The sequence below is a fragment of the Miniopterus schreibersii genome, assembly GCF_964146895.1.
Source record: "Miniopterus schreibersii genome assembly, chromosome: 8".
Classification (NCBI taxonomy): Eukaryota; Metazoa; Chordata; class Mammalia; order Chiroptera; family Miniopteridae; genus Miniopterus; species Miniopterus schreibersii.
In genome coordinates, this window is record NC_138109.1 from 82,190,099 (window position 1) to 82,206,667 (window position 16,569).

Genomic DNA, 16,569 nt, shown 5'->3' on the forward strand with positions numbered 1-16,569 from the left:
CATTAAATATTAACTACAGTGACTGTCATATTTCACAGTGATTATGTCATTATTTAGGAATGGTAATTAAGACACAAAATGGCTTGTTAACTGAAAAAGTAGTGTAAAGAAATATATTTGTACTTGTGTATTTAATAGTAAATCCAGCGTGGGGATCAGACCATAATAGACCGCAGTTCTATTTTCTAAAATGCTGACATTTGAGCAAATGTTCCCATGGAATGTTTGCCTGCTTTGGGAACTGACATTTCCTCTTTGTAACTTGCTTAACAAGGAGACGTGCAGGCCAAGCTCCCAGTCCCCGCAGGCACCAGGCCATTACTTGCTGCTGCCGCTTGTACAAGGTTTCTCTTTTACTTCCCCCCTTCCCGCCGCCTGCCAGCTCTTAGTTGGCTCTTTATTTTGACATGCATATTATCTTGGCTGATTTCTATCATCTTACAGGAGTGGATGACATACCTTAAAAGATTAAGCTTCCCCACCTGGGATTTGTCCAGAAATTCAGTGTCTTATAGCTTCTTATAGCCTCCTTCACTCTCTTATACTCTTGTGTTATCAACAGTGGCTTTCTTTCTCATTTTATGTTTAGCTACAGGACACAGGCAACTCTGTTGATAGAAGTCAGTTTATATTGTCACTCATCTTTCATTACAGCTACAAGGTTTACTTCCGCTGTCTTGTAACACTTTGCTGCCATCTATGTGTAGAAAAGAGCACAACACTTTTTTAAGCACCAGAAACTTCCCCATTCCAAAAAAAATCATGTCTCTAGATAAATGACAAGGGATGCTTCAGGAATAATTCATTTCTAGACAAAAACATAAAAGCTTACCAGCAATTGTTATTTATTTCTCTGTGAAGCAACTTTCTAAAACAGAAAGAGTACTGAAGATGCATAAATAACATAAAGCCAAACCAATACTTTTTCCATTATTTCCATTATATAAATTTTCTTATAAATGTTAGCCAATATGGCAACTTCTAGTTATGATTGAAAAAAACATAACAAGTGGAAGTTTTAAGTTACTTAAATAATTACAATAAAATGAATTTTTGCAAAATTACAATTTAAATATCTTGCCAAATGATTTAATGAAATGATCACTAAGTCAAAACACTGTCATAATATTTAATATAAAGTAAATGTAAAGCAACCAGATAGAAAGTATTTACTTACATTATTTAAACTAGCAATAACTCATTATGACCTAATAATCAACTAATCTCTGTCAAACACTCAAGTACTTCTTTTCCAGGGAAGGTGAGAACACTAGAGAGCCTCTCACCTTCCGGTCCTGACAAATGTCAGAGTCAAACAAACAAGAAAAACACTCCAGTAGGAACCTTAAGCAAAATAAAACAAAAAAACTTTCTTCTACTTTCCTTTACCTTTCCACAGTAAAGGTAAAGACTGATATTTCCAATCAGGACTAATGATGTGTTAATAGTCCTAAAGAATGGCCCTTAAAGGCTTATTTTGTCAATACTACTGATTTCTAAAACACTTTTTACTGTTAAATAAACCGGCACCAATAAAACATATAGGGGAGGGAGTGGAAAGGCGACTCAGGGAAAGGTTTTACCCTGGCACAACAAACAAAATGAAAAGCTCACACTGGTTGCCTTCCCTCTACCAGTCTGCCTTTTATAATAACTGCATAACTGCTGTTAACACAATGTACTTAACCTAGTTTAACAAGCAAAACCCAGCCTGCATGCATATTTATTTGTAAAGAAAGCAAATTTAAATTCATCATGGATGATTTTTTTTATTATATCCCTAAACAATGTACACATTATGTGAATATTACTAAAAAGAGTAACATAATGAAATCTAATCTTTGATGCTAGAAATTTTTCAAAAAATGAAAATCTAAATGAAAGCAATTTTTTTATAATTTATTTCTTGCTGGCACTGATAAGATATCCAATCAATGATGAATAGTGTAAGTTAATAAAAAACATTTTATGCATTAAATTATTTGAAATAGAAAAGGTTTCATATTACCTTACTGTAGCAACTCTAAAGGTCCAACTTTAACAAATATAATTTTATAAATTCCACTTGTACTGAAAGGATTAAAGTAATAATATTTGAGACCAAACTTTATTAGGTGTTTTAAAAGAGCTGTGAAGTTTAAATTCTTAAATATGCACTCGAGTTTTGTTTTTTGTTTGTTTGTTGTTGATTTTTTTGGTTGTTTTGGGGAGGGGGACAGATACATCTAATTATGGTATTAAACAAGTTATTATTTACGTCTTCATTTTCATTTTTGCAAGTTACATAGTATTCTAATATAATTGGGAATCCAAAAACATTTTTCCATTCATCATTAAAAGTCCAAGACAAATAGTTTCACTCAGTACCTTCACTAACTTATTATTTGTATTTATAAACATACCTAGAAAGCAATATTAAGATAAACATGCTTACTTAGCTATTTGCATTAATTTTAGCTTAACTGTTGCAAAGCTAAAATAGTGCTTTGGATTTTATTTAGTAAACAAGTCACTATTGTAAGTGGATTAAAAGTACAAAACCCAACAAACATACCTTTGTGTGGTCCACTAATTATAAGCAAAATTCCAAACATTATTAGCTGTTATCAAAATTACAATACCACCTAGATCTAATAAAACCGAACAATCTGTTTGAACAGGGAGAGGAGAACTTTCATAGAGTGTTCTCTCCCACATAAATTCTTAATGGACTATAAAGAACTTCTAAAGTGGTTTTAGATTTGAATTCAATTGCTCCAGTCCATAACAGACTTCCAAGAAGAATCTGGGCCAGATGACACATGGGCGCCACCAGCCACCTCACCCTCATGAATACAAGATTAAAAATACTCAACTTCTTGCTGAGAACCCTCAGCACGGACAAGCAGTATTTTCATTAGTGCAGTTTATACACTGTAAACACAAACATCAAATCATGAAACTGAAATGAAAGGATTCTGTACCACAATTTCGCCTTATAATAAACTAAAGTAGTTACCAAATTTATTAAGTATCATGGGTGCTGTGCCTGCACAGGGGAAGAACGAGGTCAATCGGAAAGGCACAGAGGCTTGGAGAGCGGAAACAAGCAAAACATCCCCAAGCTGTCCCTACAGAGGAAAAACACCCAGCATCTGCTCCATTCATCTTCCCCACGTCACCTGTAATACAGCCAATCTTTCCAGAAACAGGCCCATCACTGCATGGATATTAGGGCTAAATGCAAACGTGCCTTATCAATACCCAGGTTCTCAGAGTTACACTCACTGTTCTTTACCAAGTAAAGGCTTCTGCCTTTACCTGCTAACAAATTAGGGTGATTTTTATGTTACTCTGAGCACATATAAGAATTACGTATTAAAATATAAAAATTAATTTTAAACCTCATAAAATCATAAACCTGTATCAAGTCATATATTTCCTAAGAAAGATTAAGTTATCTTCAGAGCCCCAACATGAAGTTATAATGTGTGTATGACAGTAGAGTCATATAACTGTCTCGGCAATTTCTTTTTAAAAAGTCAGTATACAAACAGGAACAAGTTACTCGTGCTGGTTATTAAGCTACGAATTCTTCTGGTTACATAAGGAGCGTGCATTCTCCTCCCACCGCTTTTAGGGAACTTTCTTATACACCAGGACCGTATACGCACTCAGCATAAAAATTGTATATTGAATTGAAATAAACTATTCTAACCAAAAAGACTGGGATTTTTCCTGATTAGTTAGTACTGTGGATTTCTATGTTCCCTATATACTAATTTTATTTTAATATTACTGATGTGTTAACATTGCACCTTGCACTGCTGTATTTGGGGATCTTCTTAGCTACACAAACACTACTCATATGGTATTAATTATAACCAGTTCGCTCCAGCAAGGAAAAAACAATGTTTTTAACTGAAACGGATTGCATCGAAACTTTATCTCATGGTAATAAGTAGCGGGAATAACGAGAGGTAAAATCTCAAACACCGGAGTCCTGTGTTACCTTCCCCTCCTATTTCAGTGACGCCCCCCTTCCCACCCACCCTTGGTCTTCTCAGATTAGCAGCAGTATGACAGAAAACCAACTGGCCAAAGATCTGGGCTCCAGCCTAGACAGTGGGTTCTGCAGCTCATCAATGGAGTTCCAGGCGGCCCTCTGTGCAGTACGGGCCTGAGCTGGCTCATCGCCAAGATCTCCTTCACCTCAGCATTCTACAGCCCATTTAATAAAAAACCAAGGCTCCCAAACATCACTTTCCCCTTTATGATATGTCATAACAAGGTAAAATTCCAGTGGCAGGAGTTCCGGGCATTTGGATGAGGAAAACATTCTTGCATACAATTTCAAACAGCAGATGCTGCGTAGGGCAGGCCTCCATCTCGGGCAGAAACAGCAATAACGGCATGTTGACTCACTGTGTTACTTTGGCGCATTCATTTCTTAGATAATTTCCTCGTGTTAGCCTAAACTAGGAGCAGAGAGCACGCAGGGATTGGGGGGTGAGGGTGGCAGAGTAGCAATTTACATTTTCTGCCCCGTCCGCCCTAGCTCCTACCACATTTCTTTGATAGCCTACTTCACTCTCCCTCAGGGTGGACTGTCAGCCATTCCCAGGAGAGCTGCTGTGGTAAACAGAATGGTCAGGGCGGCCTTGCTGAGAAGCTGACATTTAAGCAAAAAATGGAAAAAACTAAGGGAACAAGGCCAGTGGGTGCCTAGGAAAGAGTATTACCATCAAAAAGCAAGTAGAAAGACCCATAGGATCCACAACCTAAGGTGGGTGTTCCTTCTATAGATGAGAAAATGGGAGCTTAGGAAGGCTGAGCACTCTGCCAAAGCCACACAGCCAGCATGTGACACGGCCAGGATCTGAAATTAGGTAAAACGCGGAGCCCAGGGGGCTGGGTGTGCCCGGATCTGAAGTTTTAGCCTGTGTTCTGGGAATTCCGATGTGCACCCTGATGTAAGAACTCTGGCCTGTATTACAGTGTCTCCTGAAAAAGTCCTCGTTTCTGCCCATGACAGAGTCACCTACTCCAACCCTCATCACAGCGTTCTCTGTCTGTGAGTCTCTGCGCATCACACCTTCTGGTGACAGGTAGCAGCCAGCATGGAGAGGAAGGTACTGTACTCACACAACTTGACTGAATGAACTCTAAAACAAGCAATTGTAGGGGATGTGGGGCAGAAGCCTAGCCCAGATTTAGGGATGTTCTGACAGTTCCCTTTCTAAGGGCAACAGCTATGCCCTAGCCGAGTCCTCATTTTCCTATCCTCCCCCCATCAGACTCCTGAGGATCCAAAGTAAATACAAGAATGAGCAAGGACACAGGAGAACAGTCCTCTGCTGTTTGCTCTGCGTTTTTAATAGGCCACCCCTACCCTTGCTATAATTACACAGTAAAGGGCCACATTGTTACAATTTTGTTTTGTTCTATAACTGGGTTATTCAGGCACTAACCAGATGTTCAACCTAGGAACCTGCCCTTCCCCACCATAAGCAATTCTCCCAATACATTTAGTCACCCGCCCCCCACCCCTCAATTAGAGTAGCCACAAGAGGTTCAGGCTTCCTGGAGATAAATATGGGAATTAGTGCTCCAGCTATAAATTTCAACTCTCAGGACCAGCCAGGAAAAGGACACTGGAGATGACAATTTTTTAACTAAGGTTGAAATTGCTCAGTCCCCTTCCCAGGGGCCATTATTTAATTCCCATGCATGTTTTTATTCCCAGCTTCATTCCCTGGACTGGCTTTTCTGTCTCATCTCACCCTGGTTCTGATTTTGCTTGGCCACTACTTGGATCACAATAAGCTCTGCCTCTTGCTTAGCTTTCTAGGCTGAAAGTACCACTATGAGGACAATTTAGATTCAGCTCCTTTGTACTTCCATGTTCAGAATCTGCTAAATGGTCTCACACAACTAGAATAGAAAATCCCGCTCCCACTCACTCAGCCATGCCCCTAGTTTACCTTCTGGACACATGACTCCTCACTGTCATGAAACAAAATTAAACAGATAATTTACATAGAATTGAAAAGGAAAGTAATGGAGATAATTAAAGAGTTAGAAAATGAAAGAAAAGTATAGAATTGTTCAATTTGAATAAGAAGAGAAAGTTAAAGGAAGACTGAATAATGGTCTTCGACACTTGAGAAGGAGTTTGAAAACAGAGGAGTAAATGACTCTCTACTAAAGACAGGAGGGGAAAATAAGCTTAGGAAGAAACTTAGATATACAGAGAAATAAAGCACTTAAGGTATCTTACAATAGAATTTTACTAGTAGAGATCATCATTTTCTTGGATGGTCTTTAAAACAGATTGCAGAATACAAAGATCTGAGTTCTAGTTCTGAGTTGGCCAGTAAGTAGATGTGTGACTTTGAGCAGGCAACTTCATTTATAAATGAATATTATATTAAATTCTTTCTGAGGCTCCTTTTAATTCTAACATTTCATGATTGCATAAATTTCATTCTTTGAAAAAAATAAAGGCAATTCCAACATGATGTGAGACAAAAAGGGAATAACTTCCTGCAGAAAGCTCCTGTCCAACACTGCAGCTTCAAGAGTGATGCAAGATGATGAAAGAAGCTGTGAGAATGGTGGAAAACTCAAAGCCATGACAGCGAGGAATGTTGAAGAGATGAGAAATTTAAGACATAAATTACTAAAAACTATTATTTACACAGAAAAGAAAAAAAGAACACTAAAGCAGGCTCTAAAGCATGCCCCCATCAAAACGGGTACTACTCTACATGGGGTAATTTGTTCCTACTTGGATGAGGTCATCACTCGAGGTCTAACTACTTTTAATAAGGAGTTCACTTCAGCCACCTCTCACTTTCTCCCACATAGGACCGAATCAGCTACACTCTCAATGACCTACACTTCATGAGTCATAATTTTTCTGTTTATGATTCAGAAAATGTCTTCAGTCAGTATTTCCCAGACTGCTGTGGGTTTATTCCAAGAACCAATTTCACCTCCATTGGTTTCCTAGAGGAAACCAGACCAACTTCCTATTATTTTATTTTCCTTACTTTTAGCATACCATAGCCCACATCAAATTAACTGGATGTGAGTGATAGAGGACTTCACTCTGTGCAAAGAGAAGCCAACACAAACAATGCCCAGTCTAGAAGTCACAGATTCAAAAGTAAACACAAAATGCGCTAATATTAGAACTTTCTTTCAGAAAAGTTCCAAACCAAATAATAAGAAATGCATTTTAATTAACCTTATTGCAAGCATTCCATTGTCAGAAAGAACTTCTGTTTAAAAACTACTGTCTATGAATACAGAAAATCAGACAAAGCTGATTAATATACAGAAATTAACTATAAAAAACAAAACATGTATTTCCCATCCTAATTCCTAACAAGCTGCCAGGAGAACAGGCAGACAACTGAGCCCAGTGCAGAGCCTGGGAGATGTGGGGACAGAGCGGCATCTCCAGAGCAGCCCGGCTGTTTGTCTGTCTTCACAGCTGCCCACACCAGCCCCTGCCCACACCCACTCGCCCATAACTAAGGATCCATCTGACCTTAGACCACAGCAGAGATAACAGCAGGAACATGGGCTTTTAAAGGACAGTTTGTCAGTGGCTTGTTGTCATACTTTTCTCCTAAAACACTAGGAGTACCAGAGAAGTATTTATTCTCATGGACTACATACTGCTCAGAAAAAGATTTCTGAATGGGAAGAATCTGGGTATAAATATACACTGCATTCTCCTCAGATGCTTTCCTTCTCATCACCCTGATCATATGGGTACAGTTTCAGGCTTTAAAAGCTCACAGCCATGAACCAGCAGGGAACAGGGCCCTACCATGTCAAATTCCAAAGCTGAGACAGTAAAGGAAGCAGACCTATGGAGAAAGTATTTAAGGCACATATTATATGTGGATAAACCGAGACACCTGCAGCATCACAGCAGTAGTTCTGAAAGTGAAGTCCCAGGCCAGCAGCAGCTCACTTGGATGGGTCCCTAGAAAGGGAAGTCCTCAGACCCCTCTCCAGGCCTAGGGAATCAGCAGCTCTGGGGAAGTGAGCTTTATCATATTCTCTCTTCCTTATACCGGGAAATTTCTAGAAAAGACTCCACTTGATTTACATTTCCCTCACAACCCCTTAACTTCTAAACCCTCTGCACTTTGGCTACTCTTCTAATGGATTGCTAAAATGCTCTTTTTAAAAGTCGCATATCATCTCTAACCAGTGACCATTTCCTGGGCCTCCTTCCCCCAGACTCAACTGAATTGCCTAGTGCTCACATCCCCTCCTGCTTGAAATGGCCTAATTTTCCTTACTTCCGTGACACAATTCCACCCTCCTGCCTCTCCATCTCCCACTTCCTGTCATCAGGGACTGCTCTTGCTCCTTCCACAAATAAGTACATGCCTGTCTCCAAGATTAAATCTTCAGTCTTCTACTCCTCTTTTTTCAGCAGCTGCTTTGGCATCTCAAGAACTCCCAGAACTGAATTTCCACCTCTGTACCCCAAATCTCTCTCAATCCTCTCAACATACTTTAAACCACCTCATGGCCAGCTTCACCTGAATGTCCTTCCAGTACTGCAATGGAACATACCCAAGAGGGAACTTCTCATTTCCTCCACCTGACTCCAGCAGTTCCTCCCTGAATGCCTGGTCCCCTGTACACTTAAGTATCACACTCCCTCTTCTCTGGCTCCCCATATCTTGCCAGCAGAGGGGTCAGCTCTACCGGGCATCCTGTTTCACCCTCATCATTCCCACTTCTCATGCCACTGTGTCCATCCAACAGCTGTCTTCTGAAGCCCTACCTTAAGACTCCTACCTATAAAACTCATCTCTGAATCTATTTTTCCCCTGTTCAAAAACAGGTGGAGGCTGCCCAAATGCAGCCCAACTTCCTACCTAGCCTTACCTCACAGTTCTCCTCAACAAATTATTTGCTCAGTTAATCTAGAATGCTCATCATGTTGCAAACACGTCCCATCTTCTCATTTCTGACTATTGGCCTTATATTATTACCTCCCTTTTAACTACCAGTTCCCACTAACTATGTCTATAACTTTCCTTCCTAAACCTTCTCCTTGACAACAGGCATAACTCCCCCAAACTGAAGTTCTCTTCCACCTGTCTCTATAGACCCAAATATTTAGTACCAGCCTCTGTCATTGCCACCATCCACCCCCAAGGAAGGTGAGACCCTCCACAACAGAAGTGGGTCTGACACACCTTTGTGCCCTCCGCTCTACCATGCATGCAAATATTTGTTCAACGGTTAAATGACCTTACACACTCAGTTAAGTACCATTTCTGCCAATTAACCAGTGTTTGGGAGCAGGCGAAACACAGTAAAAATAGATAAACTTCACATACATAGCAACTTAGGAGGAATCAACTCAATCTCCTGTGCTTTCCACACTTATCACAGTACAGCCACCCTAGTAGAAAAAACAGATACTATTAGGCTCACTTCAAAGGAAGGACAGTATGTCAGACTTTTTGAACCACAAAAACATTTTAGAAAAAGAAGACCGGCTCACTTAATACCAAAATGAAAGGGGGGAGGCGTTCTATAAACAAATATTTATAAAATTTTCTGCAACTGACACCATGCCAGTTTACAGCTTTCAGAGGTGATAAACTATCTACAATCCAGAGGAAACTTCTTAATCTGAAGGAAATTAAATAACAAAGCATTCATTCCAAAACATTCTATTTTTTCTGGAAGACACTCTCCTGGTCGGTCAGGAAGGCCAAGCAGCTAGATAAATTATAATGTGGAATATGGGCTGATTGCTTCAACCAGGGATAAGTAATTCATTCCTGGAGTGATAAAGAGTCACTGCTTCTCTGTGGGAAAGAGGGGTGATAATCTCTCAAGGCATGGTATGCAGGATACTCTTTGAAAATGAGAACATTCACTAGGAATCATTTAGAAAAACAGCTCTGCTCTAACCTTGATACCTTTCACAAATCACAGCTTAAGCTTCGATACAGAACAGAATTATCAGAGATTAAGAAAGGGGTTAAATTTTTTTCTGAGACAGCACAGACAAGAAGTGTTTTTACTAATTGATATGTAGCCATCCTTCAAAGTTAATATTTTAGAAAATATCATAATCATTTACACTCAATTTTTAAATTCAATATCAATTACAAAACTGGACTTACCATTATATTTCTCTATGTTCTATACCTGGTTTCATTTTACCTAATTTATAATTTCTCCCTTAAAATAGCAGAGATCTAAAACAGGCATATAGCTTCCATTCTGCCCTAAGCTGGGAAATGGAGAAAGCAAACACATAACAAGTCACCTTAACTACTTTCTGAAATAAGACTGTCGAATTCATTCATCAAATAGCAAAAAAATGCTGATAGAATCTCTACACTGTTTTAATTTAGATTTAATTTGCTTTTATTTCAAAGTTCCACTAACTATCCTGATTGAATAAGTTATCTACATAGATGTCATATCACCCCTGGCTTCAGATTTCACTCACTCAAGTGAGCACCAGAATTCAGCAACAAAAACCTGACTGAAACAAACTGCTAGAACCCTGGAGATGGGCTGCTCAGGTTTACTGCAAGTTGTTCCAGAAAAAAAAGGAAAAGTAAAGAGAGGTAGATAGACTACCAGAGAAAAGAAATCAACATTAGCTGTATCACACTGAGGTGACAAGAAGCTAAAAAGTTTTTCTTCCAATGATTTTTACTACTTATAATAAAAGGTAATTCTGTTGATTTGAACATGTTATTCAGACTCAGAAATATTATTTTCTCAGCCAGTGATATAACCACTAACAAAAATTAATATTAAAATAGAAGTTTTATTGAGTTACATTTTGTAACACTTTAACAAAACACTTAATTTACAATATGATTTGAAATGGCAGAAAATACATCCAAGCAGGGCTCATAACTGCAAAATAAATGAATACTGCTATTTTAATGTTAGCAGGATTTAAAAACATAGCATTACATATTCAATAACAGAGAATGTACTTTTAAGAAATGTATTGGTATTTCTATTAGGATTCGTTAATACCCAAATCAGTATTGATGATTAAATTTGAGGACTACGGTTGTATTATTGCATTAGAAACAACAGACAAAAAATAAAACACAGACTATCTCAGCAGCACAGCCAGAGAAACCATGACAACAGAAAGGCTTACTTTGACGTGGCTCTGGGCCCCGAGATTGTAGATCTCAGTGGGCTTAACTTCATTGATGATCTTCACCAGGCAAGTGCTGTCAGTGAGATCACCGTAGTGCAACTTCATGTCTTCAGGATTTAAAAACATAGCATTACATAGAAGAAAACAACATTAAGCCCAATTTTTTTAAGTGTCAGAACTGAAATGCATATTCTGAAAGCCTGAAAAATGGGTTCTGGATCAACAGTCTTTAAAAAGTGAGATAGTAGAAAGATATTCACATTTGTAAAAACTCAGATGAACTTTTTAAAAACACAATATTATGACAGATGTTATACAATTAACTATGGCTCCCAGGTGGTTGTAAAATGTGTTACATAGGAGTGAGATTCAGACAAAGAAAATCTCTCCATAATGTATAAACTTTAAAAACATCTAACACCTTGATAAAAGTAAAGACAGCTATGTTCAGATACTTTTATCTAGTAATTTTTAACTACTTCATAAAAATCAATTCTTAAGCCACCAGTGAAATGCTTGAGGTAGTGACATAACTGGTTAAAGGGCAACTAGCCTACTCTAACCCTAAATCTAAGCAGATCCTTACACTGACTTCATTAGTCAATGACATACGTATGTGGGCAATTTGCTAACTTGATCTTTTCAATATTTTTACACAATATTGATTTATGTCTAGATCCAGTGGCAGTACCATTCTGTACTTTGCACAAAAATAATAATAATTTTTGAGGAGGATTAATGAATAACCTAAATGAAAAGCTTTTATAGGGGACAATGCGGTCATCTTCCTGATGATGTCACTACCTGTACAGGTAACCCCAACCTTCAGATATTCCAGGATCCATAAATCACTTATGGTTTCCAAGCTGATTGAATCATCCCTGCTAGCCCAAAAAATTGGACAAGTAAAGCAAGAAAAACTAGGAAGTTTAAAAAAAAAAAAAAATGCTGTGTCCTAGCCGCAGCTATATCTTTTACATGTTATGTGGCCTTGATAAAGTGACCACCTCTCTCCGCCTCCATCTCCTCATCTGTAAAACCTCGGGAGCTACTGGAAAGAACCCCTGAGAAAACACAGTGACTGTGCCATGTAAACTATACAGCTATATACAGGCAATTTCATTAACAAAAATAACAAACTGCAAATACTGACAACAATCTATACAGCAAGTAAATACAAGTTTTTATTGCCACTTGGTTTGGCACTTGTCTTCACAAGTCATTTTTAAAAATAAATGTACAGAGACTGCTTAACTTAATCACATTAGACGTAACATAAAAAGCAAGAGTACTCTGTGACTGTGGAGCTGGCCTTACTTGAGGGGGTAAGAACACTGAAGAAGGTTGATCAAAGGCATGTCTCCTCTTGGTGTCTACAGTGGCAAGACCTGACCAACATCCTTGTAACAGCCTCACCAAGATGACACTGTGACCCAGGGGCAGAAAGCAACAAAGGGCTTTCAAAGCATGCAGACAGCCTCCTAACAGGCATTTCACGGATAAATAACTGCAACTTGATGGGCTATGAGAAAAAGGACATTTGAAAATACCTCGTAATACAAAAAGTTATAGAAAGAGATTTTAGAAAAAGACACTTACTTCCTTCAATATGAGCCTGGGGGTTCTTATATAGATGTTCAATTCGGCCAGTATTGAATGAACTGGATCTCCGTACAATTCCATGAACCTGCATTTTCATAGTGTGGAAAGATAAGAATAAATGATAAATGTGCAATGAAGATGGCAACTCAGAAGTATTTTTGCTAATGTTTAGCTTTATAAATATATAACCCTTATTTATAAAAATTATTTTTCCATTATTAAAATAGTCTCACTGCATCCAGTCCCCCCAAACCACTGCCCTCTGCCACCAGCGCTCCACCCCCATCTTCGCTAGTGTTTTCACTGCCAATCTCAACAACAGTAATCAAATAATTACGTGACTTCATGCAAGCGCTCAGTGGTAGATACTCAAATGCCTCCTTTTCCAAACACACATTTACAGCCCTACTGCTGACAAAAATATCTCTTACATTTGAAACTGAAGACAGACCCATGAGGCCATATCAGTAAAACAGCCTTGTGATCTCTTTAACACAGAACAGGGGGCCAAAAGATCCAATGCCACCACACCTTTCAAATGTCCTCAGACCTTTGTATCTTACACCTATTGTACACACACACACACACACCTGGGTCCATGCATGTAATCAGAGAGTAGTTGCTGTGTGCAGCTGTGTGGAAAAGTAAGAAAGCTAAATAACATAGGTTGGGGACAAGACTTACATACTACCAAAGACATAAAGATAACCCAAATGAAGAGAGGACTTTTTAAAAATTGTTTACCTTTGAGTTAACACATAGTAAGTGTGAGGGGAAAAAGTCACTGGAACAAGAATGCATATGTGTCTAATACTGAAGAAAAGACTATTTGTGTCTGATACGTAAGATAAATTGTTCAGCACCTGGTGCCACTTCCTTCTTCTGTCACCATTGCCCCTTTGTGTTGCCAATGCTAACACGAGCTATGTCACCGGCTGCCCACATTCCAGTTCCAATGGTGGCAGTTTTAATCCCTCACTTATTTCAGAAGTGTTCCTTCTAAAGCTGGGCAGTTTCATTTGCAGCTGAATACACTTCTATATTTTAACTCAATCGTTTTCTGTCTATTCCAAACAAAAATTAATCCTTGGCATGACTCAAATATTCCAAGTGCAGTGGGAAATTATACGCACATAAGACGTTCTTTCAAATAGAAAGAAATGCCATCGTCATTTTATATGGCATACATGAGAAATTGACGTCTGCAAAAGGATACCACACTCCCACAATAATTCTGTTGGTTAGTTGCTTTGTAATCGAAGAGAAAAGCATTCATTCACTTTTTTCCAAAAGAACTAAACCAAAAAAATTTGGTGAACATGAAAATATTTTAAGGAGGGAATATCACAACCTTGGTCAACATTTTAAGAGGCAAAATCTAGAAAACATTAAATATCCATTTAATGGGTATACATATCCATTTCTTAATTTAGAAGTGAAGAAAATAACACATTAAACTTAGGGTTTATTCTACTTGATGGTCTCCAATTTTTTAAATTGTTACTTAATTGCAAAGTTAAACTGCTCTACAAAATTAATAAAGGTTGTTTAATAAAAATCAAGTTCACAAATATACTGATACATAGCAAAATTGGTATTTACCACCAAAGTTATTTCTGAAATACAGATTTCTCAGCTTTATTTCATTGGATACAGAATAATTTATATGTTCTAAAAACAGATAATTTAACTGTGACAATGAAAAAACAATAAAATACGGTTTAGTCTATTTTTTCTCTTGATTGTTTCAAGAACTCAAAAAGTAATGCCATATACAAACACAATGTATACGAACATATAAGCTCTGATAAAAATGTAAATGATATTGATGAATTCAGTATAAAAATCAGACAACTATACAGAGTCACGGCATATAAACAACACGAGTGTGACAATAAAGCGTTAAGCACTAGTGTATTTTTTTAATACTAAATAATGTCTTAATTTTCCCTCACTCCCAACTTTTGGTGCATGCATACAGGGAAAGACAGACCTGCCAAGTGCTTGATGCATGACAGCAAGTGTTGTTCTAGGAACTATGAGAGCTAAGTTTGCCTGCCTCTGAGTCAGGTGAAATGCAAACTTCAAGACAAGCCAAACTGTGTGCACACAGGATAAGCTAGTTAAGAATTTGAGATTAGTGGCTTTCTCTTTACAGAAGGGATGTAAGTAGGGTTTTTTGTTTGTTTTTATAAGGATTTGGGGGGAAAGAGATGAGGAGTTAGAAAACCAAAGTGAAAAGACAAATGAGCTGAATGTGACTCCATATAAACTTAATCAAAATCATTAAATTTTGGCAGTTCAAAAATAAAGTATAATTCTGTAAAACTGAGGTCTTAAAACAAATGGAAATGAATAAATAAATGGAAGTAAATAAATAAATTTATTTTGACAAATAAATTTCATGTCCCATTTAACTAGGTGATGAAAAAGAAAATTTTAAGTTCTCTCAGTGTCAAAACAAAGTTGGCTTTACTTCAAAGTCTAGAGTCAGATTTGGCAATACTTAGAGAAATCTTTCGTCCCTCCCTCCCTTCCTCTCTCTCCCTCCCTCCATTCCTCTCTCTCTCCCTCCCTTTCTTCCTCCCTCCCTCCCTCCCTTTCTCTCCCTATCTCTCTCCCTTCTTCCATCCAAAAAAATCCATTTGTTTATTTATTTGTTTACTTACTTATTTAATACAGTCAAGAAAATAGAAAATTTTCACCACTGGATTTCAAATTCTTCAGTGTCTAAATTTTACTTGGAGGCAAGGATGCCTTCCGGGGGGGAGTGGGGGTTAATGCCACTTGTTTGTTTGTTCTTGAAAAGTACAGGTTATGTGGGTAACACCACTAGCTAACATGCACATGGCAGTGACTATGCCAGGCACTAATGTTTATATATATTAAACCACCTGATCTTCACAACAACCTTTCTATTACTACTCACACTCTACAGATGAGGATGCTGCCTGAGACCACACAGCTCACAAGTGGTCATATGAAAGGGTGGACAAGGCCCTGGCCAGGTGGCTTGGCTGGTTGGAGCATCATCCTGTACACCAAAACGGTGGGGTAGATCCCTTGTCAGGGTGCATTCGGGTGGCAACCTATGGATGTTTCTCTCTCTCTCTCAAATCAATAAACATATCCTCGGGGGAGGATTAGAAGAAGGGTGGGCATGGTCCATCATGCTAACGCTCAGTATGGTTTCAAAATAAAAGCCATAAAAAGCTTTTTTTCACCACAGATTCTGGGATATCCAACAACCCAGGAAAAGTACTTCAGGGATTCTCACAGATCAATAACGGAAGTACAGAAACTCCATATCCCAACAAACAATTTCTCAGAGATAACAACTAGACAATCTTTATAACCTGTTCTTGTTCTCTTGATCTCCTGGTTATACAATCTTTCCTGGAAGGGAAACCCACAAGTTATCTATTCTTTACTATAAATTCTTAGATGTTTTGGCATAGTTGTTACCAAGTTATTTAGTATAGATTTTTCACACATTCCCAGATAAATTTTATCTTTTATCTTTTTAACACATATCTTTATTGATTTCAGAGAGAGGAAGGGAGAAGGAGAGAAAGAGAAATATCAATGATGAGAGAGTCAGTGATTGGCTGCCTCCTGCACACTCCCTACTGGGGATCGAGCCCGCAACCACCAGGAATCGAAATACAATATCCTGAATCCTAGGTTGATGCTCAACCGCTGAGCCATGCTCGGCCAGGCTAAATTTTAGCTTTTGAAGGGTTGATTCTGGCCCTCATTTATCTGGTTTCTCTGTATTTTGTGCAGTTTATACTCAGTAT

General features: G+C 38.2%; 1 protein-coding gene across 2 annotated transcripts in view; it reads right to left on the reverse strand.

The window, feature by feature from the left end:
• Positions 1–16,569, reverse strand: part of GMDS (GDP-mannose 4,6-dehydratase) — a 572,762-nt gene that overhangs the window by 423,267 nt on the left and 132,926 nt on the right. For both annotated transcript variants that reach the window (XM_081144604.1, XM_081144605.1), the window contains exons 3-4: positions 12,767–12,854; positions 11,165–11,274 (exon numbers count right to left, since the gene is read on the reverse strand). In XM_081144604.1, the coding sequence (XP_081000730.1) occupies positions 11,165–11,274; positions 12,767–12,854 (198 nt within the window). The remainder of the gene's footprint in view (positions 1–11,164; positions 11,275–12,766; positions 12,855–16,569) is intronic.